At 46.4% G+C, this 27,592-nt stretch overlaps 4 protein-coding genes and 1 pseudogene across 14 annotated transcripts in view; 3 read left to right on the top strand and 2 right to left on the bottom strand.

Annotated features, from left to right (window-relative positions):
- Nucleotides 1–3,834, bottom strand: part of DNHD1 (dynein heavy chain domain 1) — a 74,386-nt gene extending 70,552 nt beyond the window's left edge. Inside the window, exons 1-2 of the mRNA XM_011972503.1 lie at nt 3,749–3,834; nt 2,455–3,645 (exon numbers count right to left, since the gene is read on the bottom strand). Of these exons, the coding sequence (XP_011827893.1) occupies nt 2,455–3,200 (746 nt within the window). The 5' untranslated portion in view covers nt 3,201–3,645; nt 3,749–3,834. The remainder of the gene's footprint in view (nt 1–2,454; nt 3,646–3,748) is intronic.
- Nucleotides 3,177–20,199, bottom strand: TIMM10B (translocase of inner mitochondrial membrane 10 homolog B (yeast)). 4 transcript variants are annotated; one of them, XR_001005187.1, is made up of 5 exons: nt 20,100–20,183; nt 19,803–19,898; nt 19,369–19,613; nt 3,749–3,831; nt 3,177–3,292 (listed from the first exon to the last, which is right to left on the bottom strand). XR_001005187.1 is itself a non-coding variant. In XM_011972502.1 (3 exons), the coding sequence occupies exons 1-3, from the start codon at nt 20,133–20,135 to the stop codon at nt 19,437–19,439; spliced, it is 309 nt and encodes a 102-aa protein (XP_011827892.1). In that variant the 5' UTR covers nt 20,136–20,199; the 3' UTR covers nt 17,064–19,436. The 4 variants fall into 4 exon arrangements, 1 of the variants encoding a protein (XP_011827892.1); XR_001005188.1 differs by lacking the exons at nt 3,177–3,292; nt 3,749–3,831 and adding an exon at nt 8,556–8,684; XR_001005186.1 differs by lacking the exons at nt 3,177–3,292; nt 3,749–3,831 and adding an exon at nt 17,064–18,821.
- Nucleotides 11,785–14,042, top strand: LOC105533906 (annotated as a pseudogene).
- On the top strand, nt 20,093–25,135 carry ARFIP2 (ADP-ribosylation factor interacting protein 2). 8 transcript variants are annotated; one of them, XM_011972493.1, is made up of 8 exons: nt 20,093–20,422; nt 21,196–21,336; nt 21,587–21,683; nt 22,298–22,515; nt 22,696–22,917; nt 23,458–23,615; nt 23,764–23,938; nt 24,385–25,135. In XM_011972493.1, the coding sequence occupies exons 2-8, from the start codon at nt 21,238–21,240 to the stop codon at nt 24,538–24,540; spliced, it is 1,125 nt and encodes a 374-aa protein (XP_011827883.1). In that variant the 5' UTR covers nt 20,093–20,422; nt 21,196–21,237; the 3' UTR covers nt 24,541–25,135. The 8 variants fall into 8 exon arrangements, with proteins under 8 accessions (XP_011827883.1, XP_011827885.1, XP_011827886.1 ...); XM_011972495.1 differs by having other exon boundaries at nt 22,397–22,515; XM_011972496.1 differs by having other exon boundaries at nt 20,206–20,422; nt 21,236–21,336; nt 22,397–22,515.
- Nucleotides 25,136–27,194: 2,059 nt separating this feature from the next.
- The window catches only part of TRIM3 (tripartite motif containing 3), a 25,120-nt gene continuing 24,722 nt past the window's right edge, over nt 27,195–27,592 (top strand). The window contains exon 1 of the mRNA XM_011972492.1: nt 27,195–27,544. The gene's annotated coding sequence lies outside the window, so the exon portion shown is untranslated. The remainder of the gene's footprint in view (nt 27,545–27,592) is intronic.

Raw genomic sequence — 27,592 nt, forward strand, 5'->3', positions numbered from 1 at the left:
TCTATGAATATTTATTGAGCACCTACTTTTCAAGCACTATGTTAAGGGTTATCAACATCTCTCCATAAAAAAAAAAAAAAAAAAAAGTTCCTACCCAGACACCAAAATTCTTTCAAGCTGCTGCCCTGCTATTTGTCTTTTTCCTTCAAGCTAAGCTTCACAAAAAAATTGTAAAATGCGATTTCCACTTCATCTTCCATTCACTCCTCAATGCACCACAATCTAGCTTCCTCCCCACAAAACTTAACCTCTTCCTTGTTACTACAGCCAATGAACATTTTCATTCTTCTTACTTGTCTCATTTAACATGTAATACTACTGACTGCTCCCTCCTCCTTGAAACTCTGTTTCACCTTCTAACCTGCGACAATGTTTTTGTTAATCTAATCTAGACCTGAACACTTCCCACAGGTACTTTCCCCTAACTACACACACATTCTCTCTCTCTCTCTCTCTCTCTCTCTCTCTCTCTCTCCCCACCACACCCCCAGAGGAGCAGCCAGGCAAAAGACAGTATTCTTTTGTTTTATAGCACTTATTACAATTTGTAATTATATTTTACTTGTTATCAACTTAACTATCTCTCCCTAACTAAACTGTAATACCTCAAGGGAAGGGATTGAGTCTGTCTCATTCACTTCTGTATCCCTAGAATCTTACAGTTCCTAATAAATGTAGCTATCCAACACTTATTAAATGAATGAATGCCTGGGAAGCCACTCCTGGAGAACATAATGCAAATGAAGCCATATTAGCTAGACCTTAGAGGTTTACTGCCAGGTTCAAAGGTAGGACAAAGAACTTGATCCCTTCCCAACATTTCAGCCCATGCCAATTCAGTTAAGTTCCCCTAGGAAACGAAACTTGTACTCAGGGCACAGGGCAGCTCTTTGAAAAAGGAAAAGATTCCAATAGGCCTACCATAAATTTGTGGCATTGGCCACCTTCCATCAGCACCCCAGGAGCCTACCTATCTATCCAACATTAGGCTTTAATGGAAAGACTTCACCCAGCCATAAACTTACAGCGAAAACTGCGGAAGTCAAGCTTAATTAAAGGTAAAACTAGCCTTCTTCCCAAACAGTAAATGTGCCACAGTCAGCTGCAAACCATTGTCTAGAAAATGAGGTCAGAGGACAAGAAGAATTCCAAGACTAAAGTTAAAGAACTCTCTTGGGCGCGGTGGCTTATGCCTGTAATCCCAGCATTTGGGAGGCCAAGGTGGGCAGATCACTTGAGACCAGGAGTTGGAAACCTAGCCTGGCCAACATGGCGAAACACTGTCTCTACCCAAAATACAAAAATTAGCCGGGCATGGTGGCATAAGCCTGTAATCCCAGCTACTCGGGAGGCTGAGGCAAAAGAATCACTTGAACCTGTGAGGCAGAGGTTGCAGTGAGCCAAGATCAGGCCACTGCACTCTAGCCTGGGCGACAGAGTGAGACTGTTTCAAAAAAAAAAAAAAATCTACAGTTAAAGAACGCTGAGAAGAGAAGGTCTCTGTAAGTATTCTGAAATCCTGTAGAGAGCTCTGCCAGCCAGATATTTTTAAAAAGAAAAAAACAGGGCTGGGCGCAGTGACTTACACCTGTAATCCCAGCACTTTCGGAGGCAGAGGTGGGCGGATTATGAGGTCAGGAATTCGAGACCAGCCTGGCCAACATAGTGAAACTCCGTCTCTACTAAAAATACAAAAATTAGCTGAGTATGGTGGCACATGCCTGTAGTCCCAGCTACACAGGAGGCTGAGGCAGGAGAATCACTTGAACCCGGGAGGCGAAGGTTGCAGTGAGCCGAGACCACACCATTGCACACCAACCTGGGCAACAGAGTGAGACTCCATCTCAAAAAAAAAAAGAAACAAAAGAAAAAAATATCACTCAAGGGGCCAGGGTGCCCACATTGGCAGGACAAGAAGACTCTGGAAGGGTCAAAATGAAATTCTATCCAGTAGTGCTGCCAACTCCACTCTGCCTTGGAGCTGTTTTAACTCACATACATGTGGTAAGGACACTCAGACATGCATTCCCTAGGGGTACCTTGAGGGAAAGACCCAGCATCCAGGAATCAACTCACGGTAGGCCTGGGCAATGTTAAGTGATTATGAATGAATTACAGAAAAAGAATTAAGGAGACTTCTGGCATCATCTAAGAAAGAAGCCTGGAAACTGAAAAGTGAAGCTGTTATTCTAAAGCTTTGGCTGCCTCATAGCTGACTTCTGATTTTCATTAATTTCTGTATTTCTCCATGGGGATTAACACTAACACCACTGGGTTTATTTTGCAGAGAAAAAGGAAGAGGAAAGTAGCCTCACACTAGCTTTGCGTGGAGTTGGGTTAATCCCTATGATCAACAGAGAGCTGGATCTAAATTTCCAAGTGACCCTACAGGCACCCATAAAACAGCTCCTTTTTCTCCTCTGCTCAAAGCCCTAGACTGAGTCCCTCACTTACCTGGTCTCTTTTCTTCCAACAGGCTCCTCCTCTGCATTGTCAGTGTCACTGCTTTCATACTGCACAGGGATGTCCGTTGCCAGTGCCAAGGGAAGGAGACTAAGTCCATCCAGCCACACAGCCTCTTCTAGGGCCACCTGAGCACCAACAATGCCCAGGCAGCGCTGTAGCTCGGGTAGTGTCAATGGTCGCAGCCAGGTGGCCAGCTCCTCCTTTACTTGCTGCCTACTCCACCGGGCCTGCACAAAAGGGCAAGCTGGGCATGGGGGCCTGTGATGGAGCCTCTGCTTCTGGGGACAGCAGTCAGCATGGGAAGCACTGTCTAACAAAGAGCTGTCTGGAGGAAAGGCCTGGTTAATGGCACCTAGCAGGTCCAGATGGAGGTGGGTTTGGACCCAGGGTGCCCAGCAGTACAGTTGCTCCAGGAAGGGCAGCAAATCAAGGTGGCCAACTAGCAACTCACGATATGGAGGCAGCAGACCCAGTACTGCATGCAGATAGCGCCAAGCTGCAGGGCTACTGTCCTGCAATACAGCTGAGAACAGAGTTCGGAGCTCAGCTAGCAGGAGTTCCAGCACTGTGGGCTGCTCTGACTCAGTCGCTGGCTTCACGAACTGCCTCTGTTTCTGCTGACGGGCCAAGGGCTCTTCTTTGCTGTCCAAGACACATATGGAGTGCCAAGACTTAAGGGCATCAGATGATGTCTCATCAGAAGACAAACCTACCCTCTTCTCCTCTGGGACCATGAGGAGCTGGGCATTCAACTGCTGCCGAAGTGACCTTGCCCACAGCTCAGGCTCCAACTGCCAGTTCCAGGATGCCAGATGCCGGGCCTCACCTGCATGGGCCAGCCCAGGAGAGGGGCCAGAGAAGGGACCTCAGGTTCTGGGCAGGGGATGGTCAGAGTCAATGGGGTTAGGAGGAAGAAAAGACCTGGGACAGGGAAATAGATGGAGCTACAGAGCAGAGCCAGACCAGCAGAGAGCCTTTCCTGAGACCCTCAGGCCCTCCCTACTGCTTCCCCAAAGACTCTGGTAAGGAGCAGGCCTAAGAAAGAGGTGAGAACCCTCCTGGCAGAAGAGTTCCTTCTTACCTCCCAATACCCTGTCCCCCTCACCTGGCCTAGGGGATTTAGGAGGCAAGGCAAGGGAAGAGAGCCCGATCTTCTGATGAGGTTTCATGGAAGAGTGCCTGCTGAAGCAGTGAATGAACTTAGACTTGAGTTCCAGTCCGAGGCTCACCCTAATCATAGCCACCCATACACGGAGAGACTGGCACACACACGTGCAATCACCTGAAAAGGCAAACTGACACACCGACAGAGCTCACTCTGAACCTCAGTCACAGCAGGAAATCTGCACTCCAGCTGGCGATCGCCTGAAAAACGGGTTAACAGGTCGTCACTCAGAGGCAGCAAAGCCCCAGTCCCATGACGTCTTCGCCCACAGGCTAAGGAGGTCGTGAAGACAGAAAGCCAAGGAGCAGGCAAGGCAAATGACGGTCAGGATGCGGGTAGGGGAAGACGTTAAGAAGGGGCAAAGGAGGGGGGCTGGGAACGCGGGGAAGAGGAGGCGGACTCTGTGGGAGGGGGTCCTGAGCGCAGGGGCGAGAGCGGATCCTGGGGAACAAAGAGAAACGGATCCCGAGCCGAGGACTCACCCCGCAACTCCACCCGCACCCAGCAGTTAGAACCGTTACAAGATCCCAGAAGGACTGAGTCTTTACCAGGAGCATCCGGGGGAGCCAGAAAGAGGAGGGGCCAGGGTCCGATATGGGCGGGGCCGAGAGGGGAGAGCCCGAGCCAGGAGGGGCCGAACCAGGCCGAACCTGTGGGCTGAGGCTTGCCTGGGACAGGGACCTGCAGGGGACCAGGCCGGGTCTGAACGTGCAGCACAATTGACTCAGGAGACTAGCAATCCAGAGGGTGTCGTAAGCAGGTGTTTATATCTATACAGTGTCTAAACTAGTGCCAGGTCTTTGGTATGTCTTTGGTACTTCCCCATCCTCACCCCCAACGTATCCATCTACCCTATCCCACCTCCCCACAAGAAGCCCGAATAAAACAAAATTCTTGATCTCAAGGAGTTCAACATCTATTTGGCACGGGGGGAGGGATTTTTGGGGGGAGAGCTTATGGAGGGGCTGATTTTTAAAAATTAAGTTGAATGAGGCCGGGCGCGGTGGCTCACACCTGTAATCCCAGCACTCTGGGAGGCCGAGGCGGGTGGATCACGAGGTCAGGAGATCGAGACCATCCTGGCTAACACGGTGAAACCCCATCTCCACTAAAAATACAAAAAAATTAGCCGGGCGTGGTGGCGGGCACCTATAGTCCCAGTTACTCCGGGAGGCTGAGGCAGGAGAATGGCGGGAACCCGGGAGGCGGAGCATGCAGTGAGCTGAGATCCAGCCACTGCCCTCCAGCCTGGGGGACAGTGAAAAAAAAAAAAAAGTGAATAATTAAAATAAAAAAAAACAAATTCAGCCCCACCTCTCCTCTGAAATCCAGATTAGTATATCCAACTGCCTACTTAATGTCTCCACTTGGAGAGCTTATAGGTATCTCAAACTTAAAATGTCCAAAAGCAGGCTCCTAACCACCCTCTCCCCACCAAAGAAATGCTGCTTCTTTCACTGTCTTTCCCACCTCAGTCAATGGCAAATCCATCCTTTCTGGTTTCTTACATCAAAACCCTGGAGTCAGCTTTGAGACCTCTTCCAAACCCCTTCTCTACCCCTCTTTCTCTCTCTCTCTCTCTCTTTCTCTCTCTCTCTCTCTCTCTCTCTCCCCCTCCCCCCCATAAGTAATCCTTCAGGAAATTCTGTTGGTTGTACCTTCGGAATATATCCAGAATCCAACTATTTCCCACCATCTTAAGTATGACAACCTTGGTCTATGCTGCTATCATTTCTCACCTGGGTTTTCCACAGCCTTCGAACTGTTCTCCTTGCCTCAAACCCTTCTCATGCTTCTCATCATTGCCCCTATAATCTATTCTTTTTAGAGCAGCCAGTGATCCTTTTCAAATATAGGCCGATCCTATGACTCCTCTGCTCAAAGCTCACTAATGCCCCCTTATCTAATTCCTTCAACTGAAGGCCAAAGTCCTATCATGGCCTACAAATTGCTGATAACTGCCTGCTACCTCTATAGCCTTCTCTCTCCATATTCACACTCTACTACCGCTGTGCCTGCATCACACCAGACATACTCCCACCTCACAGACTACACACATGCTGTGCTGTCTGCTTATGTATCAGTTTGGAGATACACAAGTTATGATTGTTATTTTTTTGTAGAGACAGGGTCTCACTATGTTGCCCAGGCTGGTCTCGAGCCCTGGCCTCTAGCAATCCTCCCACCTCAGCCCCCTAAAGTGCTGGGATTACAGGTGCGAGCTATCATGCTTGGCAGTGATGGTTCATTTTATTTGTCAACTTGACTGAGCTAAGAGATGCTCAGATAGCTGGTAAAGCATTATTTCTGGGTGTGTCTTTGAGGGTATTCCTGGAAGAGATTAATATTTGAATAGGTAGACTAAGTAAAGATCATCCTCACCAATGTGGATGGACATTGTACTAAACAGAATTTAAACAGACAGCTGGTGGATTTGCTGTTTTAGCTGAGACATTCACCTTCAGTCCGTGGACATCAGTGCTCCTGCTTCTCAGGCCTTCAAACTTGGACTGAATTACACCACCAGATTTCCTGGTTCTCTAGTTTGTAGACAGCAGATTGTGGGACTTCTCAGCCTATCAGTTCTGTTTCTCTGGAGAACCCTCACTAATACACAAGTTTTCTGGAGCTGCGTAACAAGTTATAACAAACTAAGCAGCTTAAAAACAACAGCTACTTAGTATCTCACAGTTCTGTAGATCAGATGTCCAGCATGACTTGACTGGATTCTCTGCTCAGGGTATCATAAGCCTGAAGTCAAGATGTTGACCGGGCTACTCATCTGGTGGCTCTAGCGGGTGGGGGGTGTGGGGGTATCCCCTTCCAAGCTCTTATGGTTGTTGGCAAGACTCGGTTCCTTGCAGTTGTAAGACTGATGTCCCTGTTTTCTTCATGGCCATTAGCCAGGAGCCACTCTCAGGTCCTAGGGGCCACCTGTCTTCCTTGACATGTGGTTCCTCCATTTTCAAGCCAACAATAGTGCCTCAAACCCTTCTTATGCTTCACACTTTTCTGATGTCCCCTTCTGTAACCATAAAGAAAACACTCTGCTTTTAAAGGGCTCATGTGGCTCATGTGATTAGATCAGGCCCACCCAGACAATCGCTCTTACAGTCAACTATGCCATATATTATAATCTAATCACGTAAGTAAAATTTGTCATATTCACAGTCCCATGGAATATGCAGGATATACTAGGGAGATATATACTAGAGAGCAGGAAATCTCAGAGACAGTGGTCCCCAACCTTTTTGGCACCATGGACCAGTGTAGTGGAAGACAATTTTTCCACAGACCAGGGGAGGGGTTAATGGTTTTGGGATGATTCAAATGCATTACATTTATTGTGAGCTTTACTTATTTTATTATTGCATTGTAATATATAATAATTATACAACTCACCATAATATAGAATCATTGGGAGCCCTGAGCTTGTTTTCCTGCAACTAGATAATCCCATCTGGGGGTGATGGGAGACAGTGACAGATCATCAGGCATTAGATTCTCATAAGGAGCATGCCACCTAGCATGTGCCATTCACAATAGAGTTCATGCTCCTATGAGAATCTAATGCCACCACTGATCGGACAAGAGGCAGAGCTCAGGTAATAATGTGAGTGATGGAGAGTGGCTGTAAATACAGATGAAGCTTCATTTGCTCACCCACCACTCACCTCCTGCTATGTAGCCTGGTTCCAAACAGGCCATGACTGGTACCAGTCTGTGGCCTGGGGGTTGGGGACACCGATCTAAAACTTCTACCTACCACACAAATGCTGTAATAAAAAGACCCAAAATATCATGGCTTAAACATGATAGGTTTTTTCTCTCATATAACCATCCAAATATAAATACTCTGAGGCTAACATGGTAGCCTTTAGTTGTTCTGCCTTCTCGAAGGAAGTAGTTCTCATCTTTAAGGTCCAAAGTAATTTACCACCATGTGCCGGGTCCCATCCCAACTAGTGAGATGGAGAGAAAAGGAAAGGAGAAGGCATACCCTTTCTTTTAAGGGCACAGCCTGGCAACTGCATACATCAATCACATGACCAAACCTAGCTGTAAGGAAAGCTACAAAATATAATCTTTATTTTCAGTGGTCATATGCCAAAAGAAAATTTAGAGGTTCTTTTCGTAAAGAAAGAGGGAGACAGTGGATACTAGGGGACCACTAGTGGCTTACACAACTAGTTGAACAGTAGAAGAGTGAACACTTCTTCAAGATGCTCTCAAGGCTTACTCTTTCATTTTAATTCTCTGCTCAAATGTCACCTTATTAGTGAGTTCTTCCCTAACTGCCCAACAGAAAATAGCAACTCTCTCCCCAACATTCTTATCCTCTTTATCTGCATTACTTCTCTCCATAGCACTTATTACCATTTCATATAAACACTTATTTATTTCCTATTTCCCCTAACTAGAAACATAAGCTCCATGGTAGCAGAGATTCTGATTGCTGCCTACTCTATCCCCAGCTCCTATACTAGGCACCATGAGTATGTGATCAGAAAATATTCGTGGAAAAAAATACATGAATGTATAACAATCTTCATTTGTGAGTAAGAAGATAGGCTCTGGAATCAGACTGCCTGGATTGAAATCTTAACTTCATCAGTTACTAGTCATGGGATATTTTACCTCAGTTTCACTTTTTGAAAATGAAGATAATAATGTCTACCTTATAGTATTGTTGTGAGGATTAAGTGAATTAATGCACACAAAATGCTTTAGAATAGAGCCTGGTAAGTAGTTGACATTTGATATAATTGTTAAGTGTTTGATTGTTATTCATTTTGACATAACCGTGAACAAGACAAAGGATTCAGTGAGGGCATGAATAAAGAGCATGGACAACTCTTTCATAAAAGGGCAAGGAGGAGTACCTGAGTCACAATAGGCCTGAAACAAGAAAAAGGTGGGTGCAGTGGCTCATTCCTGTAATCCCAAAACTTTGGGAGACTGAGGTAGAAGGATCACTTGAGCCCAGGAGGTTAAAGCTGCAGTGAGCCGTGATCACACCACTGCACTCCAGCCTGAGCGACAGGGCAAGACCCTGTCTCAAAAAACAAAAACAACAACAACAAAACAAAATCAAAGCTCTTCAGACAAAGACAGAAAGGATTTCTGTTCAGTAAGCTCTGCTGAACCCTCAACACTGCCTAAAACTCTGTTTCTTTTGTCAGTTCACTCCTCCATTCTGGGCAATGAGTATTTCAAACCTCTTGTACTCTCTCATCTTCCATTTCCTTCTGCTTTATTCTCAGATGATGACTTTATCTTCTATTTGAAAAAAGGAGATGCTGTATTATCAATCAGCATTCTCCAGAGAAGCAGAATCAATAATATGCATTCATATAAAGAGATATGTTTTAAGAAATTGGCTAACACATGTGTGGGGGCTGGTAAGTGTCCAAAATCTGTAGGGCAGGCTGGCATGATAGAAACTCATGCAGAAGTTAATGATGCAGTCTTATTTTTTCCTCTTAATTTTTTTAAATTTTTACTTTTTTAGAGACAAAACCTCACTCTGTTGCCCAGGCCGGAGTGCAGATCATAGCTCAGTGAAACCTTGAACTCCTGAACTCAAGCAATCTTTCCATCTTGGCCTCCCAAAGCATTCGGATTACAAGTGTGAACCACTGCACCTGGCCTGATGCTGGAGTCTTGAGGCAGAATTTCTTCTTCTCTGGGAAACCTCAGTTTTACTCTGAAGGCTTTCAACTGACCCACATTATCAAGAGTAATCTCCTTTATTTAAAGTCAACTAAGTGTAGATGTTAGCCATACCTATAAAAATGCCTTCACAGTAACACCCAAATTAGTGTTTGATTAAATAACTGGGTACTATAGCCTAGCCAAGTTGACACACAAAACTAACCATCACATGCTATTTAAAAGGAATTCTCAGGGCCGGGTGTGGTGGCTCACACCTGTAATCCCAGCACTTTGGGAGGCCGAGGCAGGCGGATCATGAGGTCAGGAGATCGAGACCATCCTGGCTAACACAGTGAAACCCCATCTCCACTAAAAATACAAAAAATTAGCCGGGCATGGTGGCCGGTGCCTGTAGTTCTAGCTACTCAGGAGGCTGAGGCAGGAGAATGGTGTGAACCTGGGAGGCGGAGCTTGCAGTGAGCAGAGATGGCGCCACTGCGCTCCAGCCTGGGCAACAGAGTGAGATTCTGTCTCAAAATAAAATAAAATAAAATAAAATAAAATAATAAGATTAAATAAAATAAATAAAATAAAATAAAAGGAATTCTCGCAATCTCCAAATGCCAAATTTTAAAAACATTTAGATCTGCTCTTATCCATTCCTCCCTCCTTCCTGTTACCAATTAGAGATGCTCTTTTTCTCTCTAAAGGCAAGTTCTATACATTTGTTCTGGGACTATTCTTTCTTGCTTCCTTTCACTCAACAAATATTTACTAAGTATCAACTGCATCAGGCACTGTTTTCAATGTTTGGTTATATCAGTGTACAAAACAATGTTCAGTTATATCAGTGTACAAAACAGAAACAGTGACAAAAATTCCTGAGTTACAGAGCTTACATTCCAGTGGGAGAGACAGATAATAAAGAATAAAATGACACTTTGGAAGGCTGAGGCAGGCAGATCACAAGGTCAGGAGATTGAGACCATTCTGGCTAACATGGTGAAACCTCATCTCTGCTAAAAATACAAAAAACTAGCTGGGTGTGGTGATGGGTGCCTGTAGTCCCAGCTACTTGGGAGGCTAAGGCAGGAGAATCGCTTGAACCTGGGAGATGGAGGTTGTAGTGAGCCGAGATCAAGCCACTGTACTCCAGTCTGGGCAACAGAGCGAGACTTCATCTCAAAAAAAAAAAAAAAAAAGAATAAAATGAATAAACTTACATAGCATGTGAGAAGTGATATGTGCTATGGAAAAAAACAAAGCAAAGGGAATCAGGAATGTCTAAGGGGAGTATGGGCTACCATTTAAATAGGATAATCAGAGTAAGCCTTAATAAAAAGGTGACATCTGAGCAAAGACTTGAAGGAAAGGAAGAGAGACCTTCTCCCTGTCTTTTGTCTGGTTTGTTTTATTATTTTGAGACAGGGTCTTGCTCTGCCACCCAGGCTGGAGGGCAGTGAGGTGACCACGGCTCACTGTAGCCTCAAATCTCCCGAGGTCAAGCAATCCTCACACCTCAGTCTCCTAAGTAGCTGGGACTAGAGGCATGTGCCACCATGCCCAGTATATTTTGGGTTTTGTAATTTTTTTTTTTTTGTAGATATGGGGTCTCACTATGTTCCCCAGGCTGCTCTCAAACTCCTGGGCTCAAGCAATCCTCCCGCCTTGGCCTCCCAAAGTGCTGGGATTATAGGTGTGAGTCACCATGACAGGCCTGTCTGGTTAATTTTAATTCATCCTTTGAGTTTCAGCTTCAAAATCACTTCCAGTGAAGCTCTCCTTCATCCCTCAAACAGAAAAAGTTTGCACTACTGTATGTTTCCATTACAAGATACATTTCTTCTTTATAACATTCATCACAGTTGTGATTACTGGTCCTATATTAACCTTCACATAACTACGTTAAGTTCCAAGAGAACACGGATTGAATGTTCTTGTTCAGCTCTGTATCTGCAGGGCTTATGCTAAAACTGGTAAAACCAGTCACTCAAATATCTGTGGAATATGTGAATATATGATGAATGTGGGGCATACCCAGAAAAGGAAAAACAATCTCTATTACATGTAACTAAGCTAATTCCTAACTAATCAAAAGGGGTCCAGACTCAAGACAAAAAGCTATTAGGAAGCACTCTGTTGAGCCTGTATCTCTGTGCTGGAGCTGGAGGGACTCCTTTTTTAAAAATTAAATTAAAAAAATGTTAAAGTGTAACAACAACAAAAGCTGTTAGGAGACTGCTGCTGTAATCTGTGTAAGAGCTGATAAAATTTTAAGGGGCCAGGTGCAGTGGCTCACACCTGTAATCCCAGCACTTTGGGAAGCCGAGGCAGGTGGATAACCTGTCAGGAGTTTGAGACCAGCCTGACTAACATGGTGAAACCCCATCTCTACTAAAAATACAAAAAGTAGCTGGGTGTGATGATGGGCACCTGTAATCCCAGCTGCTTGGGAGGCTGAGGCAGGAGACTTGCAAGGCGAGGCAGAGGTTGCAGTGAGCTAAGATAGCATCATTGCACACTAGCCTGGGCAGAGCGAGACTCCACCTAAAAAAAAAAAAAAAGAAGAGCTGATAAAACTTTGGTTAAGGTAATAACAATGAAGATGGAGAGAAGGAAAAGGGTTCAAGAGATATTTAAGCAGAACTATAGGACTTAGAAATTAGATGGAAACTATGGAAACTAGAATGGCAGAGTGATTTGCTCCAGATGGGGTCTTTTAGATGTTGACTGATCTGTGACTTTATTAAGTGTAGAAGATACCACCTACCGAGATTTTGGGTGTAAAACATCTTTAAATCATTGACATAACATCAAAGGTTAGATGTGCAGGTTCACTTCTGTCTCTTCTGATAAAAAGCCTTTCTCTTAGTTATATTAATAGTAAATTGAGCTGGAAGGAGATTCAAAGATGTTCATTCAACAAATATTTGTTGAGCACACATTATATGCCAAGCACTGTGATAAGGATACAATGGTGAGCAATACAGTCATGGACTCTGACTTTATGAGGTATATAATGAAACACCATTAAAGCACTACACACCGGCTGCTTGCTTTGCTCCATGCCTCCCCGATGAAGCCCCTGTCATAGCTGCCGCCAAGCCTGCCACCACCACCTCTGAGCAGAAGATGACTGTGCCACCCAAGTATGCCAATCTTGGCAAATCTGCCAGGAACGTCTTCACTAAGGGCTATGGATATGGCCTAATAAAACTTGATTTGAAAACAAAATCTGAGAATGCATTGGAATTTGTAAGCTTAGGCTCAACCAACACTGAAATTCACCAAGGCAGTCTGGAGACCAAGTACAGATGGACTGAATATGGCCTGATGTTTATGAAGTGAAACACACAACACTAGGACTGAGATTACTGTGGAAGATCATCTTGCAAGTGGACTGAAGCTGACCCTCGATTCATCCTTGTCACCTAACACTGGGGGAAAATGCTAACATCAACACCAGGTACAAGCAGGAGCACATCAACCTGGACTGTAACCTGGATTTTGACATCGCTCGGCCTTCAATCTGGGGCGCTCTGGTGCTGGGTTACAAGGGTGGCTGGCTAGCTACCAGATAAATTTTGAGGCTGCAAAATCCTGAGTGACCCAGAGCAACTTTGCGGTTGGCTACAAGTCTGATGAACTCCAACTTCACACTAATGTGAAAATGGGACAGTTTGGTGGCTCCATTTACCAGAAGGTAAATAACAAGTTGGAGATCACTGTCAATTTTACCTGGACAGCAGGAAACAGTAACACTGATACAGTTTGTCTGTGTCCCCACCCAAATCTAATCTTGAATTATGGTTCCCATAATTCCCATGTGTTGTGGGAGGGACCTGGTGGGAGATAACTGAATCATGGGGGCAGTTTCCCCATACCGTTCTCATGGTAGTGAATGTCTCACGAGATCTGATGGTTTTATAAGGGGAAACTCCTCTCACTTGGCTCTCATTTTCTCTTCTGCCTACCACCATGTAAGATGTGACTTTCACCTTCCACCACAATGGTGAGGCCTCTCCAGCCACGTGGAACTGTGAGCCCATTAAATCTTTTTCTTTATAAAATACCCATTCTCAGGTATATCTTTACCAGCAGTGTGAAAACGGACTAATACACTCACTTTGGAATACCCAAGTATCTGATCAACTCTGACACCTCCTTCTTGGCTAAGTGAACAACTCTCGCCTAATAGGTTTAGAATACACTGAGACCCTAAAGCTAGGTATCAAAATGACACTGTCAGCTGTCCTGAATGGCAAGAATAACAATGCCGGTGGTTACACACTAGGTCTGGAACTGAAATTTCGAGCATAAATACAGTACAATTATTTATTTTTACATTATTTTGCAGCAGAGCTACCTTTAGAATTTAGTGTATCTTTTACTGTATGCTTGGGATGCAAGCATTGCTAAATGTTAGACTTCCAGGCTAAGTATGCTAGATTTCCAGGCTAAAGATAATTCAGTTTTAAAACGTTACCCTTTCAGAGATAGAGAAGAAACCCAATTCCAAAAAACGTCCTTTCAGCTATAGACTTGGAGAGGCAACTTAGTGGCCCCTCCTCAGAAGCCAGTTTTCTTTTTTATCTAGAAATGACTGTACGTGGAAGTTGGTAATATGTAGGCATTTTGTAAATTCATATTGAGTAAATGAATGAAATTGTGACTTCCTGAGAATTGAACCTTGGTTTCCTAACCCTAATTAATGATAGGCTTGTTGCTTGATGGTGTGTGCAAACTCACTTGAAAGAGACTCTTTTAGACAGATCTTCGTGATCTTTCCACCCCAGTTAATCATCACCTCTTTTACACCAAAATGTCTGCAGGGTGTGGTAACTGTTTGTTTTGTGCCATTCTGGGGTAAAGAGGGTAGATGTGATGAAGCCAATAATTCAGGACTTAATTCCTTCTCATGCCGTGGTTTTGTGCCCTTCCACCAGAATATGAAATAGCTTCCACGAGTTCCAGATATAAGCTTGGAAGAATCACATGGTGATAACACTCAGAATCTAAATTGGACTTCTGTTGTATTCTCACCACTCAATTTATTTTTTAGCAGTTTAATGGGTGTATTTTAGAGTCTTCCATTTTGTGTGAATTTAGATCCTCCCCTTCAAATGCTGTAATTAACATCATTCAAAGTAAAATTTGAAAAATATATTGAAAAAAGTGTGATATACCAAAAGCATGAGGAATTATGGGAGCTGGAGTCTGGGGAAGAGTTATCTGAGGAAATAGTAACTAGGATCTCAAGAATGAGTAGATAAAGGCAGAAAGCATTGTAAGCCAGGAAACAGCACATACAAAGGCCTTGAGATGAAACAGCATATGACAATTTAGAGGAAGCGAAAGAAGGCCAGTGTGGCTACAGCACAAAAGGAAAGAGTGAAGTGTGATTTAAATAAATTCAGCAAATAGTATTGACAGTCCATTGTTACTGATAAGATAAAGCTGGAAGTAGACAGAGGCTGGATCATGCAGGCCTTTGTAGGTCATATTTAGAATCTCAGTTTTTATCCTAAGAATGGGAAGCTATTACAAAGATTAAGCATTAGTTTTTATTTTATGGCTTGAGTGAAGAAAAGATTGAAGGGATACAAAGTGTGTATCGGAAGCGCAGCAACTGCAGTAATCCTGGTGGGAGATTACGGTGAGGGTGGAGATAGGTAGTGAGAATCCAGGGATATTTAGAAATGTAAACTCATAAGATTTGGCAATTGAGTGATAGGAGAAAAAGGGAAATGCCTTCTATCTTCTCCAACTGGATGAGTACCAGGCATAGGATAGTTTATTAGGAAATATGTTGAATTTGGGATGTTTTTGAGATACTTAAGTGGAGATGTCAAACAGCTTGGAGGAGATCTGGAAGTTACTAGTAACTGAAGTTCAGAGTGGGGAAGAAACTGTTCTAGGAAAATTAGACTGAGAAGAACAGGACCTAGAAAAACTTTTAGATTTAAAGGCTGGGAGGAGGATGAGCCTGCAAAGAGGCTAGGCAGCTGTGGTCAAAGAGGTAGTAGTAAAACCATGACAGTACAATAAGACACCAGTGGAAGAGTATCAATGATAAGAAACTAGAAAATTATACCAAATGCTACTGAAAAGTGAGGTAGTGAGGACTGGGAAATAACCACTGGATTCACCGATAGGAAGGTGATCACCAAGGTGACCTTGGTAAGAACCATTTCAATAGAATGAGGGTTGTAGAAGTCAAAATGGACTGGGTTGAGGAATGCAAATGGAAAATGACTCGTAATATGAAGAGGCCCAAACTATCTGTTTTGAGAAGTTTAACTGTAAAGTAGAAAAGATGGAAGCATAACTGGAGGGGAAATGAGATATGAAGTGGTTTATTAACAGGGGAGTCTTTAGCATGTTTAAACACTGATGAGAAGAATTCAGTAAAGTGGAAGTCAAAGATCCACCAAGAGGGAAGGACTAAGATTCTGAGAACAGGAATAAGCACTGGCCTTAGACAGAGGTATGCTTGCCTTGTTTAGACAAGAGAAACAATGATGCATATGTGTGGGTAAGTAAGTTGGAGGATGTTGAGAGAATTACCGATACCTTCTACTTTTGTCTATGAGGTAAGAAACAGTTACTTGCATAAAGTGAAGATAATGGTGCGGGGGAGTGACAAGAGATTTAAGAATGTTGGTTTGAGATAGTTATTGCAGGGAAAAGTTAAAATGACTAGAAAAATCTAGGACTATGGGGCTGAGACTACATTTGAAGCTGATAACCATGGATTCATAGTGATATAAATTTCTCCACAGTTGTTTCCTTGGGTGGCATTTAGCTGTCCAAATGCAGGCACAGATAAGTTTCACTTTATTTAAGGGTTCAAAAAGAGATGAAAGGCAAGGAAATTCAACCTATTGCACGAAAACCACTAGTTTAAGCTATACAGCAATCTAAAGAAGGAAGGTACTAATGCAAAGTAGAAGCATTGGTTGCAGTGAAATCAGAGAATGATGGAATAGTTCAATAAACCAAGTGGAAGGAATATGGTCAATAAATAAGGTGCAAGTATTTTGAAGATAGAGCAGTTTGTGGTGATGATAATGGCCAAGACATGACAAACGGAGTGAGTGGCCAAGACAGAGTGGAAATCATCAGAGATTGGGCCAAATAACTAAGAGACAAAACACCAAATAAAGTGTCTATGTAAATGTTAAAATATCAAGGAGTGGATAGGAAGACCAAGGGCTAGCTATTTAGAGTAAAGTAGCAGCAGAGTAGTACTAAATAAGAGTGGCAGACAAGTAATGAGAGGGTTGTATGGATGAACAGCCTCAAAAGAATGAGGCTTTGCAAAGGAGTGGGCAGTTCTGAAGTCACAATGGCAAGAACACCAAAGTATCTCCAATGTTTATGTTTATGATAATATGATAAAACTTGTCAACATCTATTCTTTAGTGCTGTGCTTGGAGTATCACATTGCTCCCATTATGCCAATGGCTATCACTTTATGGCAAGACCTGAGGACCAGGTTATGGAAGGCAGAGTGGTAGGAATAAAGTTTTTCTCCTGAACATTAAACATTTTTAGAAACAGGAAAGAACCAGGGCAAGAGATTGACATTTTAAGAAAGGGATTAAGAGAAAGGTCAGACTGAGGGACACTTGTTTTTTCATGCCTAGAGGCAGGTTAAGTACAGACAGAAGCTCTCAAAGTTCAAAGAGCAAAGGCTTTAGAGTCAGACAGATCTATGCTCCTAGCTCTTTTTTAGCAATTACTATTATGTGACATGGAAGGACAAGAGCACAGATAATTCACAATGGAAGTTGATTCCAAGGATACACACACATGTTGATGTGGAAGGGTCCTCTCACCAGCAGCACAGTATCACAGGTCCCATCCTCCTGTCTTCTGGAAGTTAAGAAGTTCAAACCTGTTTTACTTGCATTTATATTTCCCAAGGACAGAATGCCACTCAGTGGGTAAGGTCCTGGTCAGCAACTTTTACCTTCCTAACATCTCTGTTCAAGAGATGGCAGCTAAATGGGGCAAAAAACATGATTGGAACCACTTTTCTCAGTAAGACAATTTGTATAGGCCGGCAGCAGTGGCTCATGCCTGTAATCCCAGCACTTTGGGAGGCTGAGGTGGGCGGATCATAAGGTCAGGAGTTCAAGACCAGCCTGACCAATATAGTGAAACCCCATCTCTACTAAAAATACAAAAAAATTAGTGGTGGCGCATGCCTGTAATCCCAGCTACTTGGGAGGCTGAGGCAGGAGAATTGCTTGAACCCGGGTGGCAGAGGTCGTGGTGAGCCTAGATCGCGCCAATGCACTCCAGCCTAGGCAACAGAGCGAGACTGTCTCAAAAAAAAAGAAACTGTGTATAAAAGGGCCTTCTGGCACATTCTGAATTCTTGCTTCCTGATCTGTTAAGTGAGGCTAATACCTCTTACTTATAGTTGTGGTAAAGATTAAGATAAAGCATGACATCTACCAAAATCAGAACCTACACAAAGTGGGTGCTCAATAAATACTATCTTAAGAGGCAGCCTGGTGTGTTAAAATGAACATGGACTTTCAAGTCAGATTCGCACTTTAATACCCTACTTGAGAATTTCAATTTTCTGCTCTGTAGATAGGATAGAACATCTGCTTTGTGGGTAGTTGTAAGAAGTTTTAAAATTATTACTGTGGAAACCAATGTCTAAGAGCTTCAATTCCTCTAAAACAGGAAACAGGGTCACCTGATGAGGGGTATGGGATTAAAGACAGCTGTGAAGGTGTAAAATAACTGCCATGGTAATTAGAGAAGGAAATGGACCAGGAACCCATAAAGGTGCGTGCTGGTGTGAGGACTAGGTCGAGGTTGGAGACCTTGAATATTTAGTGGCATTCATTACACAACTGTTTTTTTCTAGCAGAAATAGCAAAGACAGAATAAGTGGAATGATACAAAAAGATGGCCAAGGGTGGCAAGAAAATGGGGTGATGGAATGATATGCTATTCAGGCTGCTGAATACAGAAGTAAATTACACAAAGTTGGGGGGCGGGGGAGGCAATAATGAGAAAAGAACGGAGAGGCTGGAATTAGAAATCACAGAATGTACTCAATGAGACCAATGTGGGGCAGATGATGGAAAGCTGGAATTAGGAGATTCTAGACAAACAGTGAAACATTAAGGTAGCATTAAGGAAGTCCCGAAGATTTCGTTTTATCCTTTTTATCATAACCATTGCCATCTACTTCTCCCTTCAGTTTCTCTTCCTCAGATTTGGCTGTATTGCAGAATACGGTCCCCAACTTTCTCCCTTCCCGATTGCCGGTAAGACAAGCACACAGACCTTGGTTCAAAGGTTTTACTGCTCATCCTGAGAAGACTGTACATACTAAGAAAGTAACAACCTGGGGAAACGGCTGAAGTTCCAAGACTCCAGTCTTCTTACAGGTTTCATCTCTCTTCTGTGGCCACTAACTTCTCAAGGAGGCAGTGCCCAAAAGCCCTGTGGTTTTTTGATCCGTTGTACTTCGACAGCTTCTCCTTTCCCTAGATCCAGCAGAATTCTAGACATATAAGACATAGTTCACAAAACAACAGTTATGAACCAACAAATACTTGGTTCACGGTTATAAGCCATTGAAGTCAGTCAGACTTAAGGACAACTAGACAGAGCTCCCATTTTCTGTCATATGGGCAGGAACCACTCTCCTGTTGTATCAAATGGCCTTCTGGTACATTCTGGAATCTTGCTTCCTCATCTATTTAGTGAGGCTAATACCACTTACTCGTAGTTTTGTTGTAAACTAAGATAAAGCCTGACATATTACTCATTTTAAAATTGTACACACAGACCCTGCTTTAACCAGATGCCTGCAAATACTCAGGTTTTCCTTCTACATATAGAAGACAACTTATCAGCTGCCAGGGTTGAAGCCAGCAGATATGGCTAAATGACAGAACAAAGGATTATGCCAATAAAGTATGCAAAGCTTCCTTGCCCGGAATATAAATCAAACAGAGTAAAAAGCAAGTATATTGGCTCCAGGAAAAGGAGCAAGGACAGCCAGTTTTCAGGCAACCTCGAATTATCTCCGTTTAGGATTCACCAACCCTAAGGTCCACTGGGTCCTTCAATCTGAGGGTCCATCCAGGGCCTTCCCTCCTGGGGTTGGGGATGGCTAGCTGCCTGATGGAGAGACCCCAGGCTGCTCAGCAGCAACGCCTGGCACAGCCGAGACAGCCTCGTAGTCTGCGATGCGGCGCTGTACCAGGGCAGGCATGAGCTGCACGTAAGCGGCCATGAGGCGGTGGTTGGAATGGATCAGCTTCCCAGCACAGCTGTGCAGACAGGCCTCCTAGAAGGAAGATAGGGTTTAAGCGGAGGACAAAGGTGTCCTGTCGGGCCCGCCTCCTTCCTTCCCCATGCACAGCCTAGGGGTGAGGGTCTGGGAAGGCCAGGACCAGAGGTAGGGGAAGTGGGGTGAGGAGGGAAGCAGTCTACCGCTAAACTGTTTGCAGCGTAACCTCCTTACACAGTTCCCCACCTCCTCAGCGTCCAGAGCTCGGTGGTGCAAGCTGGGCACACAACGCTGGAAGCAGAGTTCTGTCATCCGATTGTAGACCAACAGGAAGTCACGCAGCTGGGAGAAAACCGGGACCACGAACTCAGCGATATGTGCCCCACACTTCTACTCAAGGTCGCGCCGCCCAAAGTTTCCCAGGCCCGCGCACCATAACCCGAAGTTTCCAGCCCTCAGATCCCTGGCTCTATGGGGTTTCCGCGATGTGTGCAGGAATGCGAGCTGAACGTCTGGCCCCGAAACGACTTAGTTCTCACTCACGTTTCTGAGTTGCTGTTGCTGCTGCTGCTGCTCCATCACGCCACCGGCGCATGCTCTACGCCACTTCCGTTTCAGCTTCTCGGTGCCGCCCCGGAAGTAACCTCTCGCTGCTCTCGAGAACCAAGCTAGAGTATCGCCTTGCCCCGGCTGCGACGTCACTTCCGCCCTTATAATCTGCGACGTGGCCGGCTTCTTCTGCCCGGGGTGGACGTCACTTCCGCCGAGTCCCTGACCTGCTGCTAGGATCGCGACGGGAACTGGAGCCCGAGGTCCCCGCGCGGCCCGGGCCTGGCGCCCTGAGGGGAAGAGCGGCCCGGCCCGAGGTGAGAGGGACATGCTTGGGCGACGGGAAGTTGAACGCACAAACCTGTCCAGAGGGCAAGATGCCCCGAGCCCTGGGGAAGAATGAGGACACACCTGATGTCCAGGTGTATGGGGGTGGGGGCGGGGACTCACATACCTGGGAGACTGACTGTGGAAGGGATCACCGATATGCTGGTAAAGACAGGCTTTTGCCAGAGACTGGGAACATACACCAACTGATCTAACTAAGGCCTGGTGGGGAGGGCCCGAGGAAGAGGAGTTGTATGAGACGGAGGAGGGGAGACCCCCTGAAGGAAGGGGGAAGAAACACTAAAGGAGTGAGAAAGGCCAAGCAATGGAGAACAAACCTGAATGGGGGGTGAAGACCTGAGCCCTGGAAAGGGTCCATCTCCTGCTCAGCATAAACACGCCTGCATGGAGATAAGTTCTAAGACAGCATACTTTCCCTCTTCACTGTTGTATTTTCATTGTCACAAATAGTGCCTGACACAGAGTAGGCACTCACTAAATGTCTGCTGAATGACTGAATGAGTGTAGAATAATCACGAGAGGCCTGGCGAGGTTGGGGGCTTGTGAGAAGACACCGTGCTTTGGTGTGCCTGTGTACAAATGTGCATTTTGGAGGGGAGAAATACATATACCTGAAGAAAGGAATGATGACCAAACGCTGGGACACTCAAACCCTGGGACAGCCTTTAAAGAAATGACAGAGGAGGCTTCCTTCTTCTAGAGTGCTGGCCAGTGCCCAGAACTTCTGTGTTGGGCTTTGCAGGGTGCTGGGGTGGAGAGTTTTACTCCAATACCTTTCCTAGCCATGACGGACGGGATCCTAGGGAAGGCAGCCACAATGGAGATCCCTATCCACGGGAACGGTGAAGCCAGGCAGCTTCCTGAAGATGATGGGCTGGAGCAGGTGCTTCTGTTTGATTCTTCTAATTGTTTCAATTTAGGAATCCAATTTATAAATCCTGGGTTCTCACCCTCCATTCCAGTAGCCTTCCCCTGACTTATCTGACTCCCTTAATTTTACATATCATTTTGATTCTGTGCAGACTTCCCTTGTGTAGTGTCTTTATGATGCTTGAATCCAAACTTGTTCCCACCTCCAAAATGCTTCTGCAGTCCCTATGTTCCTGAAGCAACCCCTCTTCTCTGGCCTATAGGACCTCCAGCAAGTGATGGTGTCAGGACCCAACCTCAATGAAACCAGCATTGTGTCTGGTGGCTATGGGGGCTCTGGTGATGGACTCATCCCCACAGGTATGAATGTTCAGAAACAGGAAGCTTGGGTGGAGGAGGGGACAGGAATGGTTTGGGGAAGCATAGGATATGTCTAGGAAAGCTTGAATTATGTCTGGAGATCTTAGGAACTTCTGCTTGTAGGAATCCCATGGACTCTCCTCAGCCCAAAAGCAACTCCCAGCATTGTCCATCCATTTCCCTTTTGCCACTTGGCCCCTGAAATGGCTCATTCGTCCTTTCCCTGCCACCACCTGAGTCAAGTTAAGACCTACTTCACAGGAATGCCCCCGCTCTACAGCTTGAGGCTGAGTTGGAACTTTGTGAGGCTTTTCAGAATTTTTAGATTCTAAAGTTTAGAGGAACAAACAGCCCTGAATCTCACACTAAGATTCCACATGAGAATGCAACCAGGTTTCTTGTTATCATGACCCACCATCCTTGACTCCTGCTGCCCCCAAACTCAGTGTATTTTCTTCTGTTTCCTCTGCCCCTATACACCAACAACTCCCTGCAAACCCCTCCTCTGGTCTCCAAGGAGGCCATATGTATATCAGGATTTGGTTATCACTGTGCAAGGTCCAAGTTCCTCCTAGTAAACAGGAGAATCCAGTTGTCTCTAGCATCTCCTTCAGGGAAGTCAATTTCATGTGCTGGGAGAGAAGCATGGGTGGGGCCACAGAGGTGTCTGGTGTATCTGAGAGAGGCTGGTGTCAGAGAACTTGATCCTTTAGGGTCTGGCCGCCATCCATCTCACAGCACCACTCCTGCTGGCCCTGGAGATGAGGTGGCTCGGGGCATTGCTGGAGAAAAGTTTGACATCGTCAAGAAATGGGGCATCAACACCTATAAGGTAGGATTTGAGCACCTCTCACTTCCCCAAAACTCGTTATGGGTACCTTTTTCCCCTTTCCTCATGATCGTAATATCCCATCTGTGGCTGAGAGTAGGAGCCTGGGTGGCGTTGGGGTAGATACCTGTTGTGTCAGGAGGCTATCAGGGTCTCTGATCTATTGCCCCGTTTCCCAATCAGTGCACAAAGCAACTGTTATCAGAACGATTTGGTCGAGGCTCACGGACTGTGGACCTGGAGCTAGAGCTGCAGATTGAGTTGCTGCGTGAGACGAAGCGCAAGTATGAGAGTGTCCTGCAGCTGGGCCGGGCACTGACAGCCCACCTCTACAGCCTGCTGCAGACCCAGCATGCACTAGGTGATGCCTTTGCTGACCTCAGCCAGAAGTCCCCAGAGCTTCAGGTGCCTCACCCAGACCAAAGAGGGTGGGGGAACTGGGCATGGGCCCTCCCAGGCAGTCATTCGTCATCCTCCCTCCCTCCTGCAGCCCACAGGGAGAACCCCTTCAGGGTGGGCCCAGCCCTACCCCCAGCAGCACTCACCTGTGGAGGCAGCCTAAGGGTTTGTACAGAGGTCCAGAAGTTGGAGGGGGTGGGGGAGGGGGCACACTAGGTGCTTCACAAATAACCCCTCTCTGCATTGGGGAGAATGCCTTCAGTGCTAAGCCTAATCAGAGCCCCTGCCCTGCTTGCCACACTAGCTCTTAGACTGTTCCAGTCTTGTGAACTTATCCAAGAATGCCCACCACCCACATTCCTACCCCAGGTATCCCCAGGGTGACCCCACTGACTTTTTAGCTAAAAGAGCTTTGCTGGAGGCAGTCCTTGGTTCTTCCAGTTTTGCTGGCTGTTTCCTCCCCAGGGAGGAGGGGAATGAAGGGCTCTACAGCTCCAGTCAGGTAGGTAGTATTATTCAAGGTCTGTTCCTCCCTTCTGCCCTCAGGAGGAGTTTGGCTACAATGCAGAAACACAGAAACTGCTATGCAAGAATGGGGAAACACTGCTAGGAGCTGTGAACTTCTTTGTCTCTAGCATCAACACACTGGTCACCAAGACCATGGAAGACACGCTCATGACTGTGAAACAGTATGAGGCTGCCAGGTGTGGGCACTGGCAGGGCTTAGGGTTTGGGGAGTTGGCTGGCATGGGTTGAAATTTGGGCATTAGGGGCATAAGAATTCAGGAAGGAAAGGAGAGTATGTCTTGAGGATAAAGGGGTGGAGACCAGCCTTTATCACCCCCTTCCCAGGCTGGAATATGATGCCTACCGAACAGACTTAGAGGAGCTGAGCCTAGGCCCCCGGGATGCAGGGACACGTGGTCGACTCGAGAGTGCCCAGGCCACTTTCCAGGCCCATCGGGACAAGTATGAGAAGCTGCGGGGAGATGTGGCCATCAAGCTCAAGTTCCTGGAAGAAAACAAGGTGCCTACCCCACCCCCTTGACCCTAGCCCACCTTTTCATCTGTGACACTAACCTTCCCCTCAGACCCTCCCCATTATTGAATGACAAAATGCAGCCTAGCTAGGGAGTAGAATGTTACCCCCTCAACCCCTGGGCCTTTCCAGATCACCCTCCCTCCAATTCCTGGCCCTTTCCTGTTGGAAGATTTGGCTGCTGGTCCCAGGAACATAACTGGGAAAAATCTCCCCCTGAGCTGGGATACCAAAACCCTAGGCCCAACAAATCCAGTGAGGTCTCTTCCATCAGACTGACCCTTCTCTGACTCCCTGGGTAGAGTTCAGCCCCTACCCCAAAAGCACCATTAGAGCAGAGTCCTTGTGCCCCTGGTCTGTGCCTGGGCTCAGGCTCATAGACCCTCAAAAAGGGCGCCTGAGTCCAGCCTTAGCTGACCCTGCTGGACCTCCAGATCAAGGTGATGCACAAGCAGCTGCTGCTCTTCCACAATGCCGTGTCCGCCTACTTTGCTGGGAACCAGAAACAGCTGGAGCAGACCCTGCAGCAGTTCAACATCAAGCTTCGGCCTCCAGGAGCTGAGAAACCCTCCTGGCTAGAGGAGCAGTGAGCTGCTCCCAGCCCACCTTGGCTATCAAGAAGGACATTGGGAAGGGCAGCCCCAGGGTGTAGGAGATTGGACATGGGACATCCCTTGTCACTTGCCCTCTGGCTTGGGCTCCTTTTTCTGGCTGGGGCCTGACACCAGTTTTGCCCACATTGCTATGGTGGGAAGAGGGCCTGGAGGCCCAGAAGCTGTTGCCCTGTCTATCTTCCTGGCCACAGGGCTTCATTCCCAGATCTTTTCCTTCCACTCCACAGCCAACGGCTATGACAAAACCACTCCCTGGCCAATGGCATCACTCTTCAGACTGGGGTGTGCCCCCTGACCAATGACAGAGCCTCAAAATGCCCTGTCAGCCAATGGCAGCTCTTCTCAGACTCCCCTGGGCCAATGATGTTGCGTCTAATACCCTTTGTCTCTCCTCTATGCGTGCCCATTGCAGAGAAGGGGACTGGGACCAAAGGGGTGGGGATAATGGGGAGCCCCATTGCTGGCCTTGCATCTGAATAGGCCTACCCTCACCCACCCACCCAGTTTAATTGTGCTTAGAGCCCAAGAAGATTGGGATCTAGCACTAGGAATAAACCTTTCATAAAAGCAGGCCCAGCGAGGTCAATTTGTGGGGGACTCTAGGAGGGTGGCCTGGGTGGAAACATGCTCAGTCTAATCATACACCAGAACCCTATCAAGAGCTGGGGCCAGGCAGCTGAAGTCACAGGTTTCAGAGATGGTTTGAAGGCCCAGTCGTCTCTCCCAGCCCCAGTTGGAGCCAAAGTTTTATTTGTCCTTTAGCCAGCACCAAGATAGCTATGGATCTTAAGAGCACCAGATCCAGAGGGGTTGGGTTTGCTGACCATAATGCATTGATTCATACAGCAAATATTTACTGAGTGCTTTCATTTGCCAGGCACTGCGTTAGACCCTGGGGAAACATCAGTGAATAAAACACGGTCCCTGCCCAAGTGTCTAGGGCCTATTGGGGGAAAGAGACAAGTAACCAGGCAACTACAAAACAGTGATAAGCATTAGGATACAGAAGTACAGGGTGCTATGGGAGCACCAAGGAGGAGCATCTGGCATAGACTGGGGTGGAAATGAGGATGTCAGTTTGAAAGCTGAGACCAGGCCGGGCGCAGTGGCTCACGCCTGTAATCCCAACACTTTGGGAGGCCGAGACGGGTGGATCACGAGGTCAGGAGATCGAGACCATCCTGGCTAATCTCTACTAAAAATACAAAAATTAGCTGGGCATGGTGGTGGGCGCCTGTAGTTCCAGCTACTTGGGAAGCTGAGGCAGGAGAATGGTGTGAACCCGGGAGGTGGAGCTTGCAGTGAGCTGAGATTGTGCCACTGCACTCCAGCCTGGGCAACAGAGCAGGACTCTGTCTCAAAAAAAAAAAAAAAAAAAAAAGCTGAGACCTGAAGGGTGAGTAGATGACAAACAGGCAGGGTAAAGGGAAGAGCATCCCAGGCAGAGAGGCCAGCATATAGTGAAGGCTCTGAATAGGAACTAGGAGGAACTGCTTGGAATGAAAAATGAAGAGGGAGTGGCTAGATGAAGACTGCAGGCTGGTTAAGGACTTTTGCCCTCTGGAGAAGGAGCTGAGAAGTATTTTGAGCAGAAATTTGACTGCATGGGAGAAGTATAGGGTTGAGAAAAGTAGTCCTCTAAGGCTTAAGATAGTGTCATATAGACTCCAGTTCCCTCATCTTGGGTAGTGTAGTAGCCCCCGCCCAAAGATAGTGTCATATAGACTCCAGTTCCCTCATTTTGGGTAGTCTAGTAGCCCCCGCCCAAAACTGCAAGCATGATCCCCGTCTGGGGTTCCTTCACAAGCACTGGAGCATCCTGTGCTATGTGCTGAACTCAGGTGGATAAGAGGTTGAGCCAGTTCCCAAAACTCCTGCTGCACTCAGGTGTTGAGCCTAAATCTGAACCTTGTGGAGAGGTCACAAGAAAGCTCCCTAACAGCACTTTGGTTTAGTCAGGGCTCAGGTGTCATCACCTGAATACCCTTTGGCCAAGGAAACTAGAATTTTTCAGGATTCTCCCCAACTTTGGAAGGTTGGAGGAAGGGGATGACCCACTCAGCAGATTCCCATAGGGCAGGGATCCTCACAGGCCTGAGTTTGCCCTTTGTCACGGATATTGCAGCTCCCAGGCAGTCTTCTGGGCTTTGGTCAGTCTGTAGTCATCTGACTAGAGCTTGATTTTTGGGGCAAAGAAGGTGGTCCTCATATGAGCTGCCACTTCACGGGCCACTGGGGATTTTTCAACATGTAAGGTACTGAGTCTCCAAATGCTGGTTGTAGGGCCTAAAAACAGGGCTCAACTCCAGGTTCTGCCCACTTTCTAGCTGAGTGATGAGGGCTAATGTCTGGGGAGCCAGATCCCTATTTTTTCCATTGTAAAATAAGGCCAATAAAAGATGCTACCTACTGACTATTGAATAATATATGTAAAGTGGCTAGTTCTGTGTCTGGCACATAATAACCACGCAGTCCCTGTAAACTGTTGTAATTATTTTCCACTTGGGGCTGCTTTTTGCACAAGGCGATGATTCTGAGAATTGCCCAGTGTCTTTGGTGTGAGGAAGGGGAGTCGCTGGATGGTCTGAACCAAAGCCTAATCAAATCCCCCACCTTTCTACCCCTTAACTCCTTCTCCCAGAGTTCTGGGTACTGCCCTTCTGCCGCCCAGAGATCGTGCTAAGGTACAGACGGTTTCTGCGTATTCCTGGTCAGGCGATAGACCAGCATATTACATAGGAGCACTCCAAGGAAGCCGGAAAGGACGCCTCCAGGAGGCAGGCGGCCCGGACAGGCACCCAGAGTCCGAAATCCCTGCTGCCCCAGCTGCCTTTTCTTGACGGAGTCTCATCTCAGTCCCTGAGACCGACTACACCGCCCTTCCTAGAGCCGGAGGCAGCTGGCGGAGATCCGGGATCCGAGATCCGGGATCCGGCTCGCCGGCTCCCCAGCAGCACCAAAGAGGCAAAGTGCCCAGGAGGTTGGGGCGTTGGGGAGGGGCGTGCCGATGCGGTAGGGGTGGGCGGGG

This window comes from Mandrillus leucophaeus, unplaced genomic scaffold, assembly GCF_000951045.1.
Source record: "Mandrillus leucophaeus isolate KB7577 unplaced genomic scaffold, Mleu.le_1.0 Scaffold1296, whole genome shotgun sequence".
Classification (NCBI taxonomy): Eukaryota; Metazoa; Chordata; class Mammalia; order Primates; family Cercopithecidae; genus Mandrillus; species Mandrillus leucophaeus.